Source organism: Piliocolobus tephrosceles, chromosome 10 (genome assembly GCF_002776525.5).
Source record: "Piliocolobus tephrosceles isolate RC106 chromosome 10, ASM277652v3, whole genome shotgun sequence".
In the NCBI taxonomy this organism is placed as follows: Eukaryota; Metazoa; Chordata; class Mammalia; order Primates; family Cercopithecidae; genus Piliocolobus; species Piliocolobus tephrosceles.
In genome coordinates, this window is record NC_045443.1 from 102,538,950 (window position 1) to 102,566,681 (window position 27,732).

At 38.1% G+C, this 27,732-nt stretch overlaps 1 protein-coding gene across 2 annotated transcripts in view; it reads right to left on the reverse strand.

Annotated features, from left to right (window-relative positions):
• The window catches only part of SLC41A2 (solute carrier family 41 member 2), a 143,654-nt gene that overhangs the window by 92,048 nt on the left and 23,874 nt on the right, over positions 1-27,732 (reverse strand). For both annotated transcript variants that reach the window (XM_023192081.2, XM_023192145.2), the window contains exons 2-3: positions 19,930-20,651; positions 5,654-5,761 (exon numbers count right to left, since the gene is read on the reverse strand). In XM_023192081.2, the coding sequence (XP_023047849.1) occupies positions 5,654-5,761; positions 19,930-20,484 (663 nt within the window). In that variant the 5' untranslated portion in view covers positions 20,485-20,651. The remainder of the gene's footprint in view (positions 1-5,653; positions 5,762-19,929; positions 20,652-27,732) is intronic.

Consider the following 27,732-nt stretch of genomic DNA (forward strand, 5'->3'; position numbering starts at 1 on the left):
TTTGCCATCAAGAAGTCATTAACTTAGAGTTTCTTAACAGCCCATAGAGTATCAGAACTGAAATACACCCAACACTTCTCTAGCATTCTGTCAGACTGTAGTTCTCTACCCAGCAAACTTGAGATTTAGTTCTCTAAGCAATTAAAACACCATAAACTAGAAGAATACACCATGTTATCATAACTTGGCACCACAAGTTGCTACTTTCCCATCTACTAATTTGTTTGCTTTTACCCCTCTCAGATCCAGAAAGAATTTTTAGTGATGGCTCCTAGTGTTTAATTTCAGTTAATCCATCTATCAATTCTGTTGACTCTCTCTGAAAATTAATTCTGGACTCCAAGTACCTCTCACTACATTCACTGTTACCATCTTGAATATCATCTCTAACCTATTATTGCAATAGACTCCCAACCAGTCTCCCCGCTTCAGTCCTTGGCCCCCTAAATCCATATCTCAACGCAGTAGTCAAATTAATCTGTTAAAAAATATCTATCAGATCACATTAACTCCTCTGTTTAAAACCTTCCATTGGTTTCTTATCTCACAAAGTAGGCAAATCCATATATAATCTGGCCTCTGGCTCATCCCCTAAAATTGTGCCCCCTGGCTCTCTTGGTCCCCGCCCTACTGGCCTCCATGCTCTTTATCTAACACAGCGGTTTTCAAACCTCAACGTGTATCAGAATCATCTGGAGAGTGTGTTAAAATTTAGATTGCTGGCCGGGCGCGGTGGCTTAAGCTTGTAATCCCAGCACTTTGGGAGCCCGAGACGGGCGGATCACGAGGTCAGGAGTTCGAGACCATCCTGGCTAACATGGTGAAACCCCATCTCTACTAAAAAATACAAAAAGCTAGCCAGGCGAGGTGGCGGGTGCCTGTAGTCCCAGCTACTCAGGAGGCTGAGGCAGGAGAATGGCGTAAACCTGGGAGGCGGAGCTTGCAGTGAGCTGATATCCGGCCACCGCACTCCAGCCAGGGCGACAGAGCAAGACTCCGTCTCAAAAAAAAAAAAAAAAAAAATTTAGATTGCTGAGCCACACCTCTGGAGTTTCTGATTTAGTAGTTTTGGAGTGGCGCTGAGAATTTGTATTTCTAACAAGTTGTGGATGCTGCTGACCAGAAGAGCACACTGTGAGAACTACTGATCTAACATACCAACAACAGTCCTGCCTCTGGCCCTTTGCATTGCCTGGGAATTCCTATCCCAAATGGCCTCAGCGCTTCTTATTTACGTTTTCTTACTTCCTTATAACATTTTCTTATTTCCTTGACTGAACTATCTTCTAATCAGTAGCACAGCTCTCAATCTATGGAATCTGGCAGCTCTACCCCTACCTCTCCAAAGGAAGGCTGTTAGATCACCCTGCAGCAGAGTAGAGACCATAGACGGCAAGTTTCTCCCCTGTGCTGAGCTTCTAATCAGCTCTGGAGACTCCTTCTCTTAAATATGGACAGATACATATAACCAGACATTTGAGAATAATACCTAATGTAAAATATAGACACCACAACAAATTAACTAAGGTTAAAAAAAGATTAAATTCACCTTCATTCAGGTTTAATGGTAGTACGTGATCACATTAAACAGCAAATATCATTTGCAGCATATTGTTTTTTAACCAGATTCCCTACAGCATGGCCTATTTCAAAACAGACTGGTGTTTTAAATCTATTATTTGGATTTAAACAAATTCTGGATAATGCTCAAGAACAATGCTTTCGAAATATTTTCTTTGAGGTAAGCTAGCCAAAACTTCACTTTTCCTGCCAAAGTTATCAGGTTGCTTAAATTCTTGTATGCTTAACTATATTTATCAGAGCAAAGTTCATTTTCCAACAAATGAAACTAAAGCCACCTTTTAACTCCCATTCAAATAACTTTCTTCTTCAAATTTTCCCGCTTTTGTTTCTCAAGGCCTCTTCAATCTCTATCTCCTGCCAAAAAGCCTCTTGGATTGAGTTCTATCTACGGAGGGTAATCCACCAGTTCTTATAACATAATACAAGTAGGAAAAGATGAAACACATGCATATAATTTCACTAATTCTCAAAATCTCAGTAAGACTACATAAAAGTTTCTTTGTTTTTTCTTCTTAAAGATAAAAGCTAGAGATATACTTGACACACATTGCAGCTGGATGCCAAATGGTCAAATGTTGAAATCAACATTCAGCTGACACCAAATGTCACCATTATATAAGGAAATACTGGGATACAGGAACAAATATAAATCTCAGCCCATATGCTCCAGATACCTGAGCATATTATACCTTGAGAAGGTATCTCAAGTTAGTGTTCCTGAAGGCAGACCATGCCACCACTAGGTGCCAACCAACCCCTGGAGCGCCAAGGGATGGGTGTTTGTTGGAGGTGTATATGGAGCTTAGACATGGGGCCTGGTGTATGTGTGAGGTCTTTCAAAGTGCAGCACATATTGCCAAGGGTGGGAAGGGAATTGGGGCAGGCCTCAGACCAGGGGGTGGCTCAGTGGCTCTCTCTACAACACGACGTTCCAAAACAGAACCCAAGAAGTCCAAAAATTCTAACTCTGATCTTGGACTTCCAGGTCTTCCTAAGAATACATTTGTCAAGGTAGACAGAAAGAGAAAATGTTTAAGTGTATAAGTTTGTTGTATAATTTTAAGCTATGTAGACATATGTTACATAGGTCTACATTTGTATTGCCACCCCAAGCCCATCTATTAAATGCTTAAAAAACATTTAAAATGCTTTTAACAAAGCATTTAACATGCTTTAAAAGCATGTTAAAAGCCCAACTGTCTAGAATGCTTATAAATATTTGACATTGTTACAATTATTAAATACAATAGTAACCTGGATTGATTTTTTATCAGATTCTCATATGGCTGGCTCACTTTTACTATTCAGGTTCCAGCTTACATATACCTCCTCAGAGAAGTCTTTCCCGACCACATTGTATAAAATAGCCTTCAGGAATCATCCGTCATCACATTATCCTGTTTGATTTTCTTCACTTCCCTTACTGATATCCAAATTTATGCAAATTCCATCACAGCAGAGACCTTGCCTGCCTTGTTATTCATGTATAGACTAATGGATTCTTATTTTATTCCATGGGTTATATATAACCTGTAACTGTCATTATCTATTGTATGGCTCCAATTTTCCAAGATTTGGCCTGGCCAGTATGTCACTTGTTATCCTTTTGTCATGTCCCTATTTTTTTTTTGTTTGTTTGTTTCATTTTTAGCACTTCTTTACTTTCCGGCACCACAAGATATTCGAGGCTCATTGTATACTTTTCTTCTCTAGCCCAAGGAGCTCCTATTATTTTTCAGTCCTTTTAATATTCAATAATTACAATGACTATATACTATAAACTAAAGTGAATTTACCAAAGTAATTCTACTCTATGAGTTTGGCTCTACCTAAGTGGCTGACTGATACTCCCAGACATCATCTATAGTTTACCAACTAACTACATGGAAAGGTATTATATCTGTAAATAATAATGTTTGGAACATTTAAACATTTTAAATATTAAGTACCAAAAATATTATGTATTGGTGCTAAGACCAAGACCTTAGCAGATCATTCTTACAAGGTACATGGGGAAGTTATTAGGTTTTTGTTACTGCTGTTATTTATTGATTTTATAAACTCTGACAGAGTTACTTTGTGCAGGTAAAAGGAATGGAATGTGACTTATTCTGGAGTATGACTTATTCCACTATATGTAGAGCTGTGTCCTCAGGAAAGTTATTCAACTGTTCTAAGCCTCAATTCCTCCTCTGTAAAGCAAGATAATAGTGTTTATTCCATAGAGTTGGTATAAGATATCCCTGGAAAGCAGTTAGCAAAGAACCTGGCATATAATAAGAGCTCACTAATACCAGATATTTCATTATTGTCCTCTGCAGATATAGCTATATGACCTTTCATATACTATATAAGGAAGGAACTTACAAAGTTCCATAGGGTACATGAGCCATTTTCCCTTAATTAAGCAAACCAGGCCAGGCACAGTGGCTCACGCCTGTATTCCCAGCACTTTGGGAGGCCGAGGCAGGTAGATCACATGAGGTCAGGAGTTCGAGACCAGCCCAGCCAACATGGTGAAACCCCATCTCTACTAAAAATACAAAAATTAACTGGGCATGGTGGTGCATGCCTGTAATTCCAGCTACTTGGAAGGCTGAGGCAGGAGAATTCTTGAACCCAGGAGGCAGAGGCTGCAGTGAACTGAGACCATGCCACTGTACTCCAGCCTGGGCAACAAGACCCGTCTCCAAAAAAAAGAAACAATGAAGCAAACTAGTAACATTAATAAAACATTATTTGATGCATTTCTTTCCAAACATCTGCTTTACTCAAGAAACTTTAGGAAACTGACAGTTGCCTGGGTGGAAAAAGGGGGAGAGGAGAAGTGGGACAGCGGGTGGAGAGTCCTCCCATCAACAGCACCGTTTTCAGCTCCCACTTCTTGGTTGCCTTTAGATACTTAAATTTTTTCCTAATTGGTAGATGGATCAACTCTATCTTGCTCTATCCTCTTTAAAGGAAAAAAAACTTTATATACTAAAGGAATTTCAATTAGTAATATTATCTGGTGACTTAGTTAAGTTTTGGCTAGCATTTCATAGGCAGATAGCTCTTTGAAGTGAACCTTACTGGCTACGTGGTTCTAACCATAACTTGGTTCCATGACGGCAAACTCCAAAATAACGTTATAATAAGATAACAATGTCCTTTTGAGCTTCTAAAAATAACTCAGAACTCTGCTACTGGCATATTTTTTTAATTGTTTATGCTTTTTGAATGACAATTTTGCAATATGTAGCTAAAGACTTAAAAGTACAGATTTCTTTTTTCAGAATAGTAATTACAATCCTAGAATTGGCCCTAAAAAAAAAAGAACGGAAAAATATTTGTACAAGAATGAATATTCATCACAACTTTGTTTATAACAGAAGACTGTTAGAAGGAGCTTAAACATCCAGTAATGGATGATGAAGTAAACTGTAATAGAGATATACAACAGAAAAGTACATAGTCAATAATGACACGGATCTACATTTACTGATATGGAAAGATGATCATGATGTATTTATGAATGGAGATCACATTATAAAAGAGAATATATAGAATTCTAGTTCTTTTTTAGAATACACAGTATGTATTTGCATTATGATATACCTAACTATATCTAAGTATAGATATGCAGGTATAGAAGAATCTGTATCAAAATATTAGTAGAGGTTACATCTAAGTGGATAATTAGATTTTCTTTTTTATATTTTTCACTTTTCTTTAGTTTTTATAAGCATGTATTACTTCTACAATTACAGAAAGTTTAAATACCAATCAATCAACCATCGAACCACGAAGAATCTCAATATCTGATTTAACCCATGCCTTAAACATTGATGATAAATACCAGAATGTTCTGGCACCAAAGGAGGCAAGTAACTACTTCCTGGGATAAAAGAGGGCCTATAATTATCAGATGAGACAATCTTTCAGAATATGATATCAGGCATAATTACTTAGCACAGCCCTGAAGTGCAGAAGCATATCAGAGAAAGAAATATTTTCCTGATACAAGTTTCCCTTAACAGAGAGAAACAGTATAGGTAACATACATAATTTGAGGTAGGAAAAAACTTACTGCAGTGGATAATCTGGACGCCAATGTCATTTCCAAGTTCCCTTTGAGACCAAGAAGTGCCGGGACTAAAATGAAAACTTCTGTAACTTTTCTGAACACCTCCCAGTGCTGTAAGAAAAATAAAATAAAATTTTCTGGCAGTCTTTAAAAAATACTTTAGAACAAAGACATTTCTAAAAAATCTCAGTCTTTTTCCCAACTTGGCATCTACATTTTGAATAACTACACAGTTCATGTAATCAGTGAGCACCTAGCTTAACCCCATTCTCCTGAGCTCTGAAACTCCAAGTCACTTTAGAAGATGCAGTTAGAGCTGGGAGTCAGCTGATATGTTGCTACAATCCACTCTACATCTACTTGTTACATAAGCCTTATATTCCTAAAGGTTTTACTTTATCCCTTTATGATGACAATCGTTAGACTGGCTAGTGGTTAAGAGCACAGACTCTGGAACCAGACAATTGATTTGAATCTTGCTTCCAATACTAATTAGAACAAACCCACTGGAAAATTACAGTGCTATTACTATCTAATTTCACAAATGAAGGAATAAAGACTCAGAGAGATTAAATTATTTCCCCAAGATCAAAAGATGGGACCTAGAGTCAACCCCAGGAGTTCTAAGTAATCCCATGTTTTGATCCCCCCCCCCCTTTTTTTTTTTTTTTTTTGAGACGGAGTCTGGCTCTGTCGCCCAGGCTGGAGTGCAGTGGCTGGATCTCCGCTCACTGCAAGCTCCGCCCCCCGGGTTCCCGCCATTCTCCTGCCTCAGCCTCGGACTATGAGTAGCTGGGACCACAGGCGCCGCCACCACGTCCGGCTAATTTTTTGTATTTTTTAGGAGAGACGGGGTTTCACTGTGTTAGCCAGGATGGTCTCGATCTCCTGACCTCGTGATCCGCCTGCCTCGGCCTCCCAAAGTGCTGGGATCACAGGCGTGAGCCACCGCGCCCGGCCTTTGATCCCTATTTTAAGGTGTGAGGCAGAGAGGTTCATAAAAACAGCTCTAAACTGGAAATAAGGTTTGTGCTTCTAGCCATGGATCTGTCATAACTTGGCTTCATGATCCTGGATGACTCATGTATCTTTCTGATCTCAATTTCTTCATCCGTTAAATGAAAGGAATATCCATCCTGTCTAGCCTTTGGAGAAATACCATGTATAAATGAAAAATAAACTTCTAATCTCCCCAACCAATGGAATAGACCCCCTTCTCAGCCAAGGGCATTCCAAAGCAAACCTGAAAAACTAGCTTAGGCCATGATGGGAAGGGGGTGGGTCAGACATGCTTCATTATATCCTCCTCCCTTTAAAACGCAGGCACAACTGACCAACATTAACATTAAAACAGAGATCTTAAGACGGACAAAACAGACTCTTTGTAGCAATGAGATACCAAATTCCAGACTGTCTCTAGTATAGCATCACATGACAGCAGACCCTGAATGACCCAAAGTATTTCACCCCAAAATATATTTATTTGACATATTTTTTAATGGCCCTGCAAAGTTGTCTCTTGTGGAGAAAATCTACATTCTGTAGCAAAACCTTTTCCCTTTTCAGGTCTTTTCCTAATCCAGGAGAGATTAAGAATCTGGCAACTTTTAAAGTCTGATAAGAAACATTTACCATCTATTCTCTCTGAAGCCTGCTACCTTGGAGGCTTCATCTGCATAGTAAGAACCTTGGTCTCCACGACCCCTTATCTTAACCCACATATTCCTTTTTACTGATTCTACCTCTTCAAATAATTTAGTTCTTTAAACCAATTGCCAATCAGAAAATCTGTGAATACACCTATGACCTGGAAGCCCCCACTACATTTTGAATAATTACACAGTTCACGTAATCAGCGAGCACCTAGCTTAACCCCATTCTCCTGAGCTCTGAAACTCTGAATCACTTTAAAAGATGCAGTTAGAGTTGGGAGTCAGCTGATATGTTGCTACCACCCACTCTACATCTACTTGTTACACAACCCTCATATTCCCTTATATTGATTCCAGGTCCCACACTCCTGAACGAAACCAATGTATAACTTACATGTATTGATTGATGTCTGCCTGTAACTTCTGTCCCCCTAAAAACATATAAAATCAAGATACAACCCGACCATATTGGGCACATGTTCTCCGTACCTCCTGAGGCTGTATCACAGGTCATGATCTGTAACCCTGGCACAATAAACTTCTAAATTGAGACCTGTCTTGGATGCTTTTTGGTTTACATATGATAAAATAACATATATTAAACTAACAGATATTAGAGAGACATATAAAGATATTAAAGATACAAATATCTCAATAACACAAAGTGACATTTTACAGGTGCTATTAAAAGGTGATTGTCCCAGTAAGAGATTTTATGAGCTAGGCACATTAACTGTATGTCAAAAAGTATCAAAAACACACGTCATGAATACCAGGACAAATGAGAAAAGTAAAACTTATTATCTATCAGATAAATGAAGGAAAATTTCAATTTGTTTCCAAACTTTCCCTAGGCTGTTCCAAATAGATGTACAACTGGGGGGCCTAAAGAGACCTCAGAAAATATTTATCAGATCAGTCTTCCATAAAATCCTGGTTCAAAGAGTTCACAAGAGAAATCCCTCTAATTGGGTTCAAGCCAATTAAGGATGGGCCTAAAAAAGCACTGGGGGTGGGGGGTTCAATGGCACCCTAGATTATTAGTCTTAAAAACTAACCATCAAACAACTTTGTCCATGTTTACAATGGGCTAATGATTCTGATGTGCTAGTGAAATATATATCTTTCAAAGACATTGGTAGCAATGATGATAATGATGAATAACAGATAATAATAATAATAAATGAATAATATCTAACATTCACTGATTGTTAGGTTCCAAGCAGTTTTCTTTAGACTCACTCACTTAATCTTCACAACAAACCTGAGAGATAGGTATGATTTTCATCAGATCCCAGATATAATTCAGAATACCTTTTACCTAGGTCATCATTTTATGACACCTGCTATGATACCGTGAAGCATATATTTGGTCTTCAATCCTGTTTCCTGGCATATATCTAAAATCATTAGAATCTCCAAAGTGATGTCTTTGTGTATGCTGATTGACGACAGCTGGCAGCCCCAGGTAGCTTCATTACGGGGGCTGGTCACCAGAAAGACCAAGGCATGATTAGAGGACTGGGAGTTTCAAACTAACCTCACCCACACAAACACCTTTGGGGAGGATGGAGGGACTGAAGGTTAAGTTGACCACTGATGACCAGTGGTTTAATCAGTCATGCCTACATAACGAAGCTTCATAAAAATCCAAAAGGACTTGGTTTGGAGAGCTTCCACACAGCTGAACATTTGGAAGTTCCTGGATGATGGAGCACACAGGAGGGCATGAAAGCTCCGTGCCTGTGCCCCCATACCTTGCCCTACATATTTCTTCATCTGTATTCTTTGTAATATCCTTAATGATAAACAGGTAAACATAAGTGTTTGCCTGAGTTCTGTGAGCTGCTTCAGCAGACCAATCAAACCCAAAGAGGAGATCATGGGAACCCCAGCTTGAAGCCAGTTGGTCAGAAATTCTGGAGGCCAGGACTTGCATCTGGTATCTCAAGAGGTGGACAGTCTTTTGGACTGAGCCCTCAACCTGTGGGATCTGATGCTACCTCCGGATAGATAATGTCAGAATTGAATTGGAGAACACTAATTCTGCATCAACCAGTGTCTGCTGCATAACTGACTGCTTGCTAGTGTGTGGGGTTAAACCCCCATACATTTGGTCACGGAAGTCTTCTGTGTTGGTTGTTGCACCATGAAAGTATCACAAGCCATCACAATTTAGACCTGCTAGAATGCACGCCTGTAGGTTACTCCCTTTGGTTATTCTTTCCACATTCAATTAGAATGAAATACTTATATGAGAATTACTATGAAATACTTAACTCGTTAGCATTGGTGTGACAACAGTAAGAGTTATGAATTATTGATTTCCCATATTGTGCCAAAAAATTTTCCATTATTTTCTCCATACTAGTGAGAAATAAAAATCCAAATCCCCCCAAAGCAACTGAAAGAACCCTCTCCCAGCCAAGAGGACCCCAGAGTAACCTTGAAAACTGAGTTATCAGCCAGGACAGCACGGGAGATCAACAACCACATCCCATTATACCCCTTCCCTTGTTAACTGCCATAACGCTTTCTTCCTAAGGGCTAAACAAAAATCAGCCTTTTCAAAAGACTCCACTATTGATCTTGACTGCTTCCATCCTCTTTTGTAGTTTCAACAAAACAACTGACCAGCACTCCTTCCTGATAAGAGACCACCAATCACAGAGTGGTTCTGGCCAGTCTACATGCAACTCATGAAGAGGTATGAAGTTCCACTGTACATGCACACGTTTCTCTTTTTACAAATATCCATGACTCCTCTCATAGAATATTAAATATGTACATTTGGCCACCCCACTCAGCATAAATTCCTATTTCCTTTTTCCCCTCCTTTGAAGTGTCTGTTTCTGTCTTCTGACTAGAGGCTATGCTTCCCAGCCTGTCAGAATGGCCACCTTGCAGGCTGCAACCCTGTATGAGATATAAAGCTCTCCTTTCCAAATTTATGTACCACATCATTCAAAAGTTAACACCAGGTCAGGCAGTAGCTCACGCCTGTAATCCCGATACTCTGGAAGGCCAAGGCAGATGGATCACTTGAGGTCAGGAACTCAAGACCAGCCTGGCCAACGTGGTGAAACCCCATCTCTACAAAAATCAGCTGGCATGGTGGCGCGTGCCTGTAATCCCACCTCCTCGGGAGACTGAGGCAGGAGGATCGCCTGAACCCGGGAGGCAGAAGTTGCAGTGAGCTGAGATTGCGCCATTGCACTCCAGTCTGGGTGACAGGGTGAGACTCTGTCACACACACACAAAAAAAGTTGCCACCACCTGATGTGCTTGCAGAAGTTCCCAAACTTTCTCAGTTCATGGCATGCTTAGTATCTGAGAAATATTTTCATAGCATCCTTAGGACAAAAAGAATACCTAACAATCCTATGTATTAAGTAGTTAGGTCCGAACAACTTAATAAATATTTATTTCCTAACACTTTAGTAACCATTTGAGGAACTTATACAGGTAAACTGAAAGAAATAGTATTTCATGTCATTTTTTATAACCACAATTATTTACTAATGGGATATACGTACATGTTGGGCACTGCACAACTTCTCAAATGTTGGAATTGGAAACTGTCGCCCTCATTTCCTGTTTTATATTGATTTTTGTGTAACTCTTGCTGTTTATCACAGTGCTACTGAAAACACAGTTTTGCAAAGACATATCATCCAAAGAAATGGAGTGTGATCTAATGTTGAAATGTTAAGCCACCTTGAGCTAGTAGCCTGTAGTGCATCCAGGAGACATTGTGTTTCCCTCGAAAACTTAAAATATCCCACAGTAACCCTGGGGTGTCTTGGCACACAACTGGGAACTATGAGAAGAGCGAGAAGTAGTATGCACAGGGGTCAACAGCAAGGGCTCCAGAGTGAGATCACCTTCACTGAAATTCTGACTGTACAACGTACTGTGTGATTTGCGCAAAACTATGCTTTACTTTCTGCATCCAAAATATGGACATACTTGTACTACCTCAGAAGATTCTGCTCATGACTGTGCCTGCACATATTAATTAATTGTTTATTAGCTGTAAGACCAGGATGCATTATCAGTTAATTTTCCTGTCAAGAGGACATAAGGCAGAAAATGTCCAGAGAGGGAATGCTGAGGCAGCTAGTGGCAAAAATAATGTTCACTTACTAACAAATTTCACCATGATCCAGTTTGTGCTCTGGGGCTATGAACCTGCCCTAAAGTATGACTTCTTGTCATACCTAACTTTGCACGTGCATAAATGCAGAAACTGAGGTATACATCTACAAGTCAAACATAATGTCAGATTACTTACATAAACACTAGACTTAACACCTAAAAATCTGTTTAAATCCACAAGAATAAACAAAAATGAAAATTAAAAATAATAAGTTGAAGAACACTTCTATAGACTCCTAACTTTAAAATGACAGAGAACATTTTTTAATTGGTAAAAGAAGGTTATGCAGTTAAAAAAAATACATACCCCAAATCCTTACATATGGAAAAAAATTTTATTGTCATTTAAACTTAGTTTGAAAATAAACCTATTCACTTTTAAACACACGACAAAATGACCAACTTCAATCATAATCATAGAAATACAAATGAAAAGGTGAAAAATTTTCATTGATGAGTTGGTAAAGATCAAAATGTTGGAAAATACACTTTTGCTAAGACTATAAGGAAATAGGCACTCTTTTGCACTGCTTGTGAAAATGTAAAGGTTTAACTTCTTTGGTGGAATCTGATAATACCTATCAACGTAAAATGACCATAATTTTGACTCAGAATTCTACTTCTAGGAATTTGACCTATAAACAAACTTGCATATGAGTTCAAAAACACACCCATATAATAACTCTTCTTCATCACTGTTCGTAACAGTCAAAGATTTGAGGCAATTAAAATCCCCTTCATAAGGTAACTTGGCAGATTAATTATGATACATCTTTATATAAGTGCATTATCTGTCTGAGAAGAATTTGGTAAATCTGTGTGTACCTACATTGAAAGAGCTCTAAGACAAATTAAGAAGATCAAAGTGAAGACCTATATTATAGAGTGTTATTTGGTTTTTGTTTTTTGGAAAATACATATATTAATGCAAATGCATGCATTTCATATCTGTTGAAGGAGATGCCAAAAAAATAAAATAAAACCTGTCATTTCTATGGAAAGGCCCAGGGTAAGCGTGCATACCGCAGAGGAGAGACTTTTTTCTCCATCACTTATGCTTTCATACTGCTTAAATATGCTTAACCAGGTACACATATTACTTTTTTTTAATTAAACTTTTTATTTTGAAGTAATTTAAACTCACATGCAATTATAAAAAACTAATACAGAGAGATCCCATGTAACCCTTAACCCGTTTTTTCCCCAATGGTATCTTGCAAAACTACAGTACAATATCATAACCAAGATATTGGTCATCCTGGCTAACACAGTGAAACCCTGTCTCTACCAAAAAGAAAAAAAAAAAATTAGCTGGGCATGGTGGCGGGCACCTGTAGACCCAGCTACTAGAGAGGCTGAGGCAGGAGAATGACGTGAACCCGGGAGGCGGCGCTTGCAGTGAGCCAAGATCATACCACTGCACTCCAGCCTGGGCAACAGAGCAAGACTCCATCTCAAAAAAAAAAAATTAGTTGGGTATGGTGTCACATGCCTGTGGTCACAACTACTCAGGAATTGAGGTGGGAGGATCACTTGAGCCCAGGAATTTGAAGCTGGGCTCCAGCCTGGGAGAAAGAAATCCTGTCTCTTAAAAAAATAAGGAAGAAAAGAAACAAAGATTGTCTACAAGCTATAAAAAACTACCTTGAGAGACCAAATCTAATAATTATTCGTATTCAAGAGGGAGCTGAGCAAGAGCAAGGGATAGAAAACTTATTAAAGGAAATAAAAACTGAAAACTTTCCAAAACTTGAGAAAGCTATAAATATCCAGATACAGTAAGGTCAGAGAACACCAGATTTGACCCAAGTAAGACTACACCAAGGCATATAATAATAAAATCTCAAAAGTCAGAGAGAGAATCCTAAAAGCAGCAAGAGAAAAAGAAGAAATAACACATAAAGGAGCTCCAGGTCATCTGGCAACAGACTTTTTAGCAGAATCCATACAGGCCAGAAGGAGGTGAAATAACATTTTCAAAATCCTGAAAGGGGGAAAAAAAAAAAAGCTACCATCCAAGAATACTATATCCAGCAAAGCTATCCTTCAAATATGAAAGAGAGAAAGTTTTTCCCAGACAAACAAAAGCTGGGAGCATTCAGCACCACTAGATTTGTCTTATAAGAAATACTAAAGGGAGTTCTTTGACCTGAAAGAAAAAAACACTAATGTGCAAAAAGAAAACATTTGAAGATATAAAATCCACTGGTAAAATTAAGTGCACAGCAAAACCAAGAACACTCTAATATTGTAATTAGGGTGTGCAATCTGCTCATAACTCTAGTATGAAGCCTAAATCACAAATCTATCAAAGACAATAATAGCTACAGCAACCTGTTAAGAAATAGGCAATATAAAAATGTGAAAATCAGAATAACAAAAGGTCAAAATGGAGAGGGCAGAGTTAAAGTGTAGTTTCTTAGTTTTTTTCTTTGTTTCTACTATTTTCTTTGTGATCAAAGATAAGTTGTCATCTCCTTAAAATAACATTATAAGATTTTTTGTTAAGCCTTATGGTAACCAGTGTAAAAATCTATAACTTATTCACTAAAAATAAAAAGCAGCAAATTAAAATATGCAACTAGAGAAAAAACACAAAGGAATCACAGAGGAAGACAGACAGTAAGAAAGGAAGAGTTACAAAACAGGTAGAAAATAAGCAACAAAATGTCAGTTGTAAGTCCTTACTTATCAATAATAATACTGAATGTAAATTACTCGGTTCTCCAATGAAAAGGCATAGAGTGGCTAAATGGGTAAAGAAATAAGACCCAGGTTTCTGCCTACAAGAAACCCACTTCATCTATAAAGACACACCTAGACTGGAGGTGAAGCAGTAGAGAAATATATTCCATGCAACTAGAAACCAAGAAAAGAGCAAGGAGTAGCTATACTTATACTAGATAGAATAGACTACAAATCAAAGACAGTAAAAGAGAAAGAGAGACTACTGTATAATGATACAGGGGTCAATTCAGCAAGAAGACATAACAATTACATATATAATATATATATTATATATATATCCACCCAACACCAGAGCTTCTAAGTATATAAAGCAAACATTTATAAATCTAAAGAGAGAGAGATAGACTACAATACAATAATAGTAGGGGACTTCAATACTCAACTCTCAATAATGAACAGATCAGTCAGACAGAAAATCAACAAATAAACACTGGAGTTAAACCACACATTAGACCAAACAGGCCTAACTGACATTTAGAGAACATTTCACCCAACAGCTACAGAAGATACATTTTTTCATCAGCACGCAGAGCATTCTACCAGAATAGATTATATCTTAAGCCACAAAATATTCTCCACAAATTCAATAGACTAGAATCAATAAGATGAACCTCAGAAACTACACAAACACGTAGAAATTAAACCACATGCTTCTGAGTGACCAATGAGTCAATTAAGAAATTAAGAAGGAAATTTAAGATTTAAAATTTTCTTGAAACAAATGAAAATGAAAATACAACATGCCAAAATCTATGAAATACAGCAATAGCAGTATTAAGAGGAAAGTTTATAACAATAAATACTATGTGAAAAAATTAAGGCCAGGCGTGGTGGCTCATGCCTGTAATCCCAGCACTTTGGTAGGCCGAGGCAGGCGGATCACGATGTCAGGAGATTGAGACCATCCTGGCTAACACGGTGAAATCCCCTATCTAATAAAAATACAAAAAATTAGTGGGGTGTGGTGGCGAGTGCCTGTAGTCCCAGCTACTCGGGAGGCCGAGGCAGGAGAAAGGCGTGAACCTGGGAGGTGGAGCTTGCAGCAAGCCGAGATCACGCCCCTGCACACCAGCCTGGGCAACAGAGCAAGACTCCGTCTCAAAAAAAAAAAAACAGACTTCAAATAAACAACTTAACAACGCACCCCAAGGACTAGAAAAGCAAGAACAATCCAAACCCCAAATTAGTAGAAGAAAAGAAATAATAAAGATCAGAGCAGAAATAATGAAATTCAGACTAAAAAATACAGATGGGTTCAATGAAAAGTTATTTTTTGAAAAGATAAACAAAATCAACAAACTTTCAGCTAGACTATGAAAAAAAGAGAGAAGTCCCAAATAAGTAAAATCAGAAATGAAAAAAGATTCATAACAACTGAGACCACAAAAATACAAAGAATCATCAAAGACTATTATGAACAACTATACACCAACAAATTGGAAAACGTGCAACAAGGATAAATTCTGGACACATATGACTATTGAATCATGAAGAAATACAAAAACCTCAAGAAATCAGTAACCAAACATAAGCCTCATTTCGTACTCTACACAAAAATCCATTCCAGGGAGGGAATGATCTAAACGTAAGAGCAAAACAACAAAGCTTCAACAAAGTAATGCAATAGAGTATCTCAATTACCACAGGGTATGGAAAGATTTCTTAGACAAGAGACATAAAATACAAACTATATAAAAAGAACTATTTCAAAATTAAGAACTTCTGCCACAGAGGAGAGAAAAGGTGTTAATATATAGCACTAAAAGGCTCATATCCAAAATATAACTCTTACAAATCTATAAGAAAAACAGGTAACAGCTCTCATAAATTTATAAGTAAAACAAATAGAAAAATGGACAAAAAAAGCTTTACAGTAATATCCAAATGGTCAGCATACATCATTAGTCACCACAGAAATCTCCATTAAAACCACAATGAGATACCACTCCACATGTGCTAGAATTTCTAAAAATAAAAAGACTACTGATTCCAAGTAGAAATAAGAATATAGAGTATTGAGATCTCTCATACTCTGCTAATTAGACTGTAAATTCATACAACCAATGTGGAAAATCATATGACATCTACTAAATTTGAGTATCTCCATATCCTAACACCTGGAAATTCCATCTCTACATACATACCCAAAAGAATTTCATGAATATGTGCATCAAGAGTCTGGAAGCAGCCAGGTGTGGTGGCTCATGCCTGTAATCCCAACACTTTGGGAGGCTGAGACAGTCGGATTACCTGAGGTTGGGAGTTCGAGACCAGCCTGACCAACATGGAGAAACCCCGTCTCCACTAAAAATACAAAATTAGCCAGGCGTGGTGGCGCATGCCTATAATCCCAGCTACTCAGGAGGCTGAGGCAGGAAAATTGCTTGAACCTGGGAGGTGGAGGTTGCGGTGAGGCAAGACTGCACCATTGCACTCCAGCTTCGCAACAAGAATGAAATTCTGTCTCCAAAAAAAAAAAAAAAAAAAAAGTCTGGAAGCACCATTGCTCCCAATGTCCATCTGTAGCAGAACAGATACATTGTGGTATAGTATATCCATATAATGGATTACTATCCAGCAATGGAAATAAACTACAGTTTCATGAAATTTATATAATGTTGAGGGAAAAAAAGCCACACATACACACAAAAACATGTTCTATACTTCCATTATATAATCTATAAAGAGTCAAGTAAAACCAAACTATGTAGTTTAGGGATACACACTTATAAAGACAAGCAAGGAAGTGCTTACCAGAAAATCAGATTAGTTATTACCTTTGGTGATGGGGACACAAAGTGCAGCAATTGGAAGGCGGCACAAGGAGGACTAAAGAAGCAGTACTGGCAAAATTATATTTTTTGAGCTGGTTGATAGTTATACAGTTGTTTATATTATGAAAATTCACTGAGATCTATTTTGTATTTTGTATACTCTAGATGTATTACATTTCAATTAAAAAGTTTAAAAGAACACATTCAAATAAAATATTTAAAAATATTTATATTATGTTTCTACAATGTTTAACACTAAAGTTTAACATTATAAAATCCTTAGGGCTAGCACTGTAAAAGTTCATAAAATCGGCCGGGCGCAGTGGCTCAAGCTTGTAATCCCAGCACTTTGGGAGGCCGAGACGGGCGAATCACGAGGTCGGGAGATCAAGACCATCCTGGCTAACACGGTGAAACCCCGTCTCTACTAAAAAATACAAAAAGCTAGCCGGGCGAGGTGGCCGGCGCCTGTAGTCCCAGCTACTCGGGAGGCTGAGGCAGGAGAATGGCGTAAACCCGGCAGGCGGAGCTTGCAGTGAGCTGAGATCCGGCCACTGCACTCCAGCCCGGGGGGACAGCGGGACTCCGTCTCAAAAAAAAAAAAAAAAAAAAAGTTCATAAAATCATAAAAGGAACTTTTTCCAATTACATGTGTGCTGTCCTCTCAGTATCAGGAAGTAAGTCAACATTACTCCAGATACATAATGAGCTATGTAAATATTCTGCTAAGCTGTACTCTAACACCTTAGTCCTATAGATGTTACCATTCTATAGTTAAATACTGAGTGTTTCTTCAGAATAATTGGTATCTCAAGAAAAAATCCCAACCAAAACCAGTCTATTTATTGTCGCAGCTGTGATACTACTATAAGAACTTACAACAATTATATTTCAAGTGAATGGAGGTTTGATATCTCTTTGGTATTATTATCTATTTAAAACTTTAATGTACTGCAATACAGTTCCTCTCATATCCTTTCTCCAACTGATGGCGGAAAAATGTTTCTATTTATGTACATTTTCCATTTAGACAAAAACATTACCTCTTGAATAGCATCTTAGAGTTACAAATAACCTGAGGTTCCTTTAGGGAAAAAACAATGAAAGATAAGAGCACATTACAGGATAATATGTCTAATACTTTCCCTTTCTATGACTGATAAACAAAAACTGACAGAATAAAATGTCACATTTTGGCAATTTATTACTTTAGAAAGATAATTATATAATAGGTATTTGGTAACCACAAGGCATTAAGAACACCTACAAATCTGCTAGATATGGTGGGTCACACCTGTAATCCCAGCACTTTGGGAGGCAGTGGCAGGCAGATCACTTGAGGTCAGGAGTTTGAGACCAGCCTAACCAACATAGTGAAACCCCACGTCTACTAAAAATACAAAAATTAGCGAGCCATGGTGGTGTGAGCCTGTGGTCCCAGCTACTCAGGAGGCTGAGGCAGGAGAATCACTTGAACCTGGGAGGCAGAGGTTGCAGTGAGCCGAGATCATGCCACTGCACTCCAGCTTGGGCGACAAAGCTAGACTCCACCTTAAAAAACAACAACAACAACAACAACAAAAAAAGCAAGAATACCTACAAATCAATAAGTAGCACATAAATGTTAAAAATAAAAGATACAAAAACAATTCACAGAAAAAGAATGGCCAATAAACATATGACAATATGCTAAACATTAATATAAAGAATGTTAATTAAAACATGATAACATTTTCCTGCCATTTGGCAAATATGAAAAAGATCAAGAAGACTCAATGTTGGCTGGGCACAGTGGTGGACACCTGTAATCCCCAGCACTTTGGAAGGCCAAGGTGGGAGGATTGCTTGAGTCCAGGAGTTTGAGACCTGCCTGGGAAACACAGCAAGACCTTGTCCCTAAAAAAATTTTTTTAAATTAGTGAGGTATAGTGTGCCTGTAGTCCCAGCTACTCAAGAGGCTGAGGTGGGAAGGTCACTTGAGCCCAGGAGACTGAGGGTGTAGTGAGCTGGGCCACACAGCAAGACCCTGTCTCAAAAAAAAAAGAAATAAAATAAATACCCAATGTTGATATGGACATGAAAAAATAAAAGTACTTATATTTTGACAGTAGGAGTATAAATTGGTACAAATTTTTTAGAATGCAACTTGACAGTATCTACAAAATTTTAAACATAGATATTAATACATACCCTAATATCCAATAATGCTGTTTTTAAATCTATCCTATGAAAATATTAGTATATGAATATATATCCTTATATTTATAAGGATAGTTATTACAGCACCAACAAGGAAGAAGGAGTAAGTAAATTTTGGTATATACATTGAATGGAATATCATGCACTCAGTTTAAAATGCAGAAAATGTTTGTGTACCAATTTGGAGAGATATATTACTAAGCAATGAAAATAAGTTGCAGAAAAATATATATAACATTTTTATTTTTGAAAAAACTCTCTTATGTATATATGTAAGCACAGAAAAAAGCCTGCAAGTGTATACAACAAACACTTCACAATGGTAATCTCTGGAGAGGAGGAGAGTTTTGATTTGGAGATAAGGAATAGCTGAAACTTCATGTTTTATTTAATACCTTCTAATGTTTGAATTCAATTTAATGAGTATATATTAACTTTTATTTTAAAAGTAAGAAAGTATTTAAATATAACATTTTGGGAAGTTTTTCTTTTAACCAAGCTATTTTGGGGTCTGTAGAGAAGAGTTACTTTATAGTCAGAATAACTATTCTTTCAGAATTTCTAAAGAGGAAAAAGAAAAACTCCCACATAGAAATAGATTCTCTCCCAGAGTCAGCATCTGTTCATTTTACCAGGGATAAATTAAATCTAAAGTAAATGTTTGAGAGTAGTAACCTACAAAAAGCATTTTAAACAGAAATGGAATAACAAAAAAAGACAGTAAAGTTAAAGAAAGATGAAAACCCACCTGTACTATATCCAGTACCATGCCAGCTGAAACTGTTCCAAAACCAGCTAACAAAAAGGGCACAAGTATTTGCAATGCCATGATGCCACTGGATTCCTTTGGTAATTTTGGGGTCACTTCTACAATAGCATCTTCGTCACCATCACTAGATATATCTTCATCTTGTAACATGGCAGTGGTTTCTGAATTCTCCCTTTCATCACAGTAATTATAATTGGCATAGTCATCATACTTTTGGCTGCAGCTTGATGATGCGTGCCCATTACTGGCATGAAAAGACTGCTCTGAGAAACTGTGATACTCCACGTGTTGCTCAGATCTATTACTAAAAGTCTGTACTGCAGTTGATAATCCATCTTGCCAAATGCCGTTTGCTTTTTTGTGCCTGTCTTCTTGGTTTTTCTGGTAAATTACTGGAACCATACTCAAGAGTAAATTTAAAAATTTGTCAGATTGAATTGTGTTTAAACGTAAAGTCCAATCTACAAAACCTCCTCCATTACTTGGACCACCACTTGTTTTATCAGTAATAGATCTTCCTTTACTATTAGTCATATTGTCATCACAAAAGATCCTGTATGCCTCAGATCTCAAGCTTCGTGAACCACAGCAGATGAATCAGAACCACACGAACACTGGTTTAAATTAAGTTGTTGACTTCATTGTGTAGAAAATATTTCCACTAATAAAAGATGTTCAGAAGTTCCACAGAAGAACTGGATCTGGAAAACAAATAATTTTTAAAAATCAGATAAACAAGATAGTTTCAGCATCAAGATAGATACTTAAATTCTTACAAAGGTATTAAACACACATATACTTAAACCAACCCTAAGGTACTGATACTATACTTTGTGGGCTTAAAACATAACTGCTTTGTGCCATACAACTTCTTTGTGTACAGAAATATAATACAGAGCTATTTTTGTGCTCAGTCTTGGTTAAAAGCATTTCTTATCTTTGCATACTTTCTGTGATCAATATCCACGTAAGGTCTTCAACTGCCTCTGAAATCCTACAGTGGACAAATGTTTTAAATAAAGTAATGGCTTTTATTACTATTGCAAGGACTCAGAATCAAATTGCTACACCCTTTGCATATGTCAGTACACAACAAAAGTAAGATATATGGCATTATACTTTAAACATTAAATAATAAACCATATTACTTTATTTACAATATAATATACATTTCATTATTAAGACATGAAGAGACAAGGATGATGTTTACTATAAAAACACTTGGTAGGTATCCTGAATACTATATAGGGCATTTATTTTACATATAAAATGAGGCTGAAGTCATATTTGTACTTCTGAGATATAAAAACTCATTATAATTTATTTAGGAATATAATCCTTCTTTCATTTAGGAATAACAAAACTAAAAAGAAATTACAAATATTCATTTAAACCTCCATTTGCAACCCAGCCAGAAGAAAGCTTATGATGCACTTATTTATGCCCTGCTCTGTCCATTAATGGTTCTCAGTCTGCTCTGGCCCATAATCCCAGGGTAGGCCCCTGACTGGCTGGCCATTCAGTGACTAGAGTCTTTTTGAAGACTTTGAACTAAGAGACATAAACACATAACTGTGGCACATCAAAGAGTGATGGGCACTGAAGCTGCAAGGTCACCCACTACCTGACCAGGGAGACAACCTGACAACTGCTGCCACAGCTGGCAAGGCTTTCCAAGCTATCAGGTGTTTCTCAGAAACACCTAGACCTGTCTTATACTTCCAAGAGCATCCAAGACCAAAAAAATGGCACTGATTTGATAAGGGATGGGTGGCCCCAACACCTAACTGGACTGCGTTCCTGCCAAGCTAGACTGAGAATTGTTGCTGCTACTATTGCTTTTAATGAAAACTACTATATTTCTTAGTATTTGTTTCCCATGTCTTAGAATATCCAGCTCCTCTCTGGATAGGAAGATCAACAGCAAGGAGTGGTAAAGGGAGAAAGAGAAGAGGCTATGTAGGACATAAGTGGGTGCTAGGGCCTGGCTCATCAATTCTATCACTCACTCACTTTCCTTTCCTCTCTCTTGTGATTATGGAGAGGTCTGGGATCTGGGAATTACTTCTGGGGAACATTCTTAAAATATAGATTCCAGGACACTAGACCTACTGACTCAGAATGTCTGTGTTTGAGGCCCACAAATCTTTTTTATTTTTAACTTCTCCATGTGATGATTATGGTGCAGACTTCCTGTGGACTTGAATTGAGACTCCGATAAGTAGATTAAACACTAGTTCCCATTTTTGCCACTTATAGGCTGCCCAGTATACAGAGAAAGTTGGTGTTTAAAGAAAATCAGATTTGGCCGGGCACAGGGGCTCACGCCTGTAATCCCAGCACTTTGGGAGGCCGAGGCGGGTGGATCATGAGGTCAGGAGATCGAGACCATCCTGGTTAACATGGTGAAATCCTGTCTCTACTAAAAATACAAAAAAATTAGCCGGGCGTGGTGGCGGGCACCTGTAGTCCCAGCTACTAGGGAGGCTGAGGCAGGAGAATGGTGTGAACGGGGGAGGCAGAGTTTGCAGTGAGCCAAGATGGTGCCACTACACTCCAGTCTGGGAGACAGAGCAAGACTCCATCTCAAAAAAAAGAAAAAAAGAAAATCAGATTAATGAAACCAATGGCCAGAGTGAAGCAGAGATGAAACTCTGTAGTCCCAGAAAGAGAGAAAAGGGCAGAGAGCCTTCCAGGTAATGAAAGGCTGAGCTATACATCTGGAACTTAGGAGATCCCCTGCAGCCTTACATGAGTTAGATTGAGTGGGTATCTGTTCCTTCAACTCCTTCAACTCTGTTCCTTCTACCTTTTTAAAAAGTAGTGAGTATTTCACTGCCCCAGTAGATCTTTAATCAAATAAAATGCAAAGCAAACCCCAAAGGGATTGAGCTATAAGACAGTTCTATTCCACAGGAGGACCAGTGATAGGAAACTTCTTCCTCCTGATGCAGAATTTTCAGGATGATCAAAATGGAAATGCTGAGAAATGTAAGTAAACGAGAAAAAGAGATGACAGTGTCACCATTCAGCCATTCTAAAGTTCAGAAAGCTCAAAATCTGTGCTTTGAAAACCTGACCGACTATCAAAACTAGGTAGAAAAATGGAGAGGAGAGAAAGAAAACAAGGGGGAATTTCCCAAGACCAGTCATCTCAGAATTTCCCAAGATTGGTCATCTCTCAGAATATGTGCAAACATGGCTAAGCACGTAGTCAACACTGAGCTGGCCCGTGGGATCCAGATGCACAGAGACATCCAGGTCATACTTTTGCTCCTAGTATTCTTACTATAGTATAAGCTATTCACAAGTTTAGATGGAGAGATGGATACTCAACCAAGGATACCATACACAGAGACCATCCAAATGTGTACAAAATTAAAAACAGAGTGCCTCCTGGAAAAAGGAAGCCCTGTAAGTGGAGCTCTGGGCTGGATTTTAGCCCACGCTCTGTCCCCTCAGCAAGCTCCTTCATGCAGTGCAGAATCTGCACAACCCTACACGTCAGACTAGGTAGTTGGGTAAAATGTGAAACTGTGCTTAAAGGACATAAAACACATATGGTGGGCAGATATTTTTTGTTGTTTGCTCAGCATCTTTTCCCAATTCCTTTATCTAATGTTATCTCTATTACCTATGGCAAATCCATTTCCCTATTCCATGAGATTCTAGTAGGTATATCAATCACAGTACCCTACCCTGCAGACCACAATAATGTCAAGTGGTTCAAGGAGGATCTGAGTCCCTTCCTGGAATTTTATATATTTGCTGCTTACTATTTCCTGAGTGCCTACTAGATGCTGGGGCTACAGTAATGAAACAAATAGGCACATTACTGCTCTGATGGATTTTACCTTGCAGTTGGAAGAAAAAACAATAATCAGGTAAGCAGTTAAATAAAAGAGATAATTTGTGATAAAGGCTATGGAGGAAACAGTTGATTAAACAAACAATAAATGACTTACAGGGCTATTTCAGAGGGGAAGGCCTTTGCGGGAAGAAAGTTCTCATTTTCCTTTAGAATGACTTAATTCTGAAACTTTCTGTCACTATGTCTTCCTCCTCACAAAGCTCCCTCTACCACCACCACCATCACCACCACTTGGAAGAAAGCCATCTACATGAGAAGAGGATCTACAGAAAGAGGGAATCAGAGCTGAGGTAATGAGAGAGTCCTGACAACATAATTAGAATCTCTATACCATTTAGTTAAAACTCACTCCACTCCTGTTCCTCCCAACTATAGGCCAATAAATCTCCTTCATTGCTTAAGCTACTCTGAGTCATGTTTCTGTCCTAACAGCTGGGTTTTTTTTCTGTTTTTAAATAACGCAGTTTGAAAGTGCCAGGAATGACTTTGATACAAGTATATGCCACAGACCACATATCACCATTGTGCATTGAGGAAAATGTGGGCTTTTTAAAATTTTATCCTTCTTTTTATCTGGTTAATGAATAATTATCAGTTATTTCAATGCTTGCTTATTGACAAGGTCTATTATCTCCTTAAGGATCCTTAAACTTTCTTCTTTTAACTAAATAAATCACCTGTTATAAACTTTTCTTGCTGAATAATGAATTACAATCAAAATAGCTTTGTGAGTAATCCTAAGCAAAAAGAACAAATCTGGAGGTATCACATTACCTGTCTTCAAACTACACTATAAGGATATAGTAGACAGGGTGCAGTGGCTCATGCCTGCAATCCCAGCATTTTGGGAGGCCGAGTCAGGAGAACTACTTGAGCCCAGGAGTTGGAGACCAGCTTGAGCAACAAGGCAAAACCTTGTCTCTACAAAAAATACAAAAATTAGCTGGGCATGATGGTGTGCCCCTGTAGTCCCAGCTACACGGGAGGCTGAGGTGGGAGAAGCACTGGAACCCTGGAGGTCAAGGCTGCAGTGAGCTGTAATTGCCTCATTGCTCTCCAGCCTGGGTGACACAGTGAGACTTTGTCTCAAAAAGAAGAAAAAAAAAAGACATAGTAACCAAAACAGCATGATACTGGTATAAAAGTAGATATATAGACCAAAGGAAGAGAATAAAGAACCCAAAAATAAAGCCAAATACAACCAACTGATATTCAAGAAGCACACAAAAACATAAAATGGGAAAAGGACATTCTGTTCAACAAACAGTGCTGAGAAAATTAGACAGCCACATGTAGAAGAATGAAACTGGATCCCTCTCTCTCACCATATACAAAAATTAACTCCAAATGGATTAAAGACTTTAATACCTAAAGCCATAAAAATTCTAGAAGAAAACCTAGGAAAAAACTCTTCTGGACATTCGTGTAGGCAAAGAACTTATGGCCAAGACCCCTAAAAGCAAATGCAATAAAAATAAATAAATAAATGAGATATAATTGAATGAAAAAGCTTTTGCAGAACCAAAGAAACAATCACCAGAGTAAACACAACCTACAGAATGGGAGAAAACATTTGCAAATTATGCAGCCCACAAAGGACTAATATCCAGGATCTACAAGGAAGTCAAATCAGCAAGAAAAAAACAAATGATCCCATCAGAAAGTAAGTAAATGACATGAACAGACACTTCTCAAAAGAAGACATACAAATGGCCAACAAACATATTAAAAAAGGGCTCAAAATCACTAATCATCAGGGAAATGCAAATTAAAACCACAATGAAATGCCACCTAACCCCAGCCAAAACTGCCATTATTAAAGTGTCAATAAACAATAGATGTCATCATGGATGTGGTGAAAAGAGAATGTTTACATACTGCTGGTGGGAATGTAAATTTGTACAGCCTCTATGAAAAATAGCATGGAGAGTTCTTAAAGAACTAAAAGTGGATCTACCACCATTCGATTCAGCAATCCCACTACTGGGTATCTACCCAAAGGAAAAGAAGTCATCACATAAAAAAGACACCTGCACACACATGTTTATCTGTTTATTACAGCACAACTCACAACTGCAAAGATACGGAACCAACCTAAGTGCCCATCAATGAATTAGTGGATAAAGAAAATAAATATAAATATAAATATAAATACACACACACACACACACACCATGAAATACTGCTCAGCCATAAAAAAAGAACAAATAATGTCTTTTGCAGCAACTTGGATGGAGCTAGAGGCCATTATTCTAAGTGACGTAACCCAGGAATGGAAAACCAACTACTGCATGTTCTTAGTTTTAAGTAGGAGCTGAGCTATGGATATGCAAAGGCATACAGAGTGGTATAATGGACACTGGAGACTCAAAAAGGCGGAGGGTGGGAGGAGGGTAAAGGACAAAAACTACCTGTTGGGTACAATGCACACTACTTGGGTGATGGGTGCGCTAAAATCCCAGACTTCACCACTATACAATTCATCCATGTAGCCCAAAACTACTTGTACTCGTAAAGCTACTAAAAAAAAAAAAAAGTGTTTAAGTTTTATGGTCGATTTAAAATGGGCATTGTGCATATATACCACAAAATTAAAATCATTTGTTCTGTATTTGTTATCCATCAATCCATCAATGAATGGGAAAAAAAAGTAAACTAAAAAAAAATAAAATTGGGCAGTTTCCACTGTCTTTAATGTGCCTAAAGAGTGCCATTGAGATATTTATCTCTAGCTACTTTAATAAGTTATACTAATCTAATAGTAGCATAGTTGGGAAGAACCAGTGTCTTTAGAACTCCTAGTATTCTTACTTCAGTAAAGCTATTCAGAAACTTACATGGTTTAGGTTTAAATTCTGGACTCTCTTTGTAAACTATAAAGCAACAAATGCTTAGAAGAAAAGATCCACTACTTTATTCCTTAACAGCCAATATTTTTACAAGAGAGATGTTTAGAGAAAAAAAAAGAGCATCTACAACAGGTACAGAAAGTAAAGTGCTTAAAATCATGGCTTGGGATTCTATCTGCACTCCCATGTTCATTTCAGTATTGTTCACAATATCCAAGATATGGAAGCAATCTAGGTGTTCATCGACAGATGAATCGATAAATACAATGTGGTTTATAAACTACAATGAAATACTATTCAGCTTTAAAAAGTAAGAAAATTCTGTAATTCTTGACAACATGGGTGGAAACAGAGGACATTATGCTAATTGAAATAAGCTAGGCACAGAAAGAAAAATATTGTACTTACGTGGAATCTGTAAAAGTTGGTATCTTAAAAACAGAGAGTAGACAGGTGGTTACAATGGGTGGTGGGGAGGAGGAGGAATGGGGAAAGGAAAGTTGTTGATCAAAGGGTATAAAGTTTTAGTTACTGGGAGAGACAGTTTTTGTTTTTTTGTTTGTTTTGAGACGGAGTTTCGTTCTTGTTGCCCAAGCTGGAGTGCAATGGTGCAATCTTGGCCCACTGCAACCTCCACCTCCCAGGTTCAAGCAATTCTCCTGCCTCAGCTTCCTGAGTAGCTGGGATTACATGGGCACGCCACCATGCCTGGCTAATTTTTTGTATTTTTAGTAGAAATGGGGTTTCACCATGTTAGCCGGGATGGTCTCAAACTCCTGACATCAGGTGATCCGCCCTCCTCAGCCTCCCAAAGAGCTGGGATTACAGGCATGAGTCACAGCGCCTGGCCTGGAAGAGTAAGTTTTGGGCCGGGCGCAGTGGCTCAAGCCTGTAATCCCAGCACTTTGGGAGGCCGAGACGGGCGGATCACGAGGTCAGGAGATCAAGACCATCCTGGCTAACACGGTGAAACCCCGTCTCTAATAGAAAATACAAAAAACTAGCCGGGCGACGAGGCGGGCGCCTGTAGTCCCAGCTACTCGGGAGGCTGAGGCAGGAGAA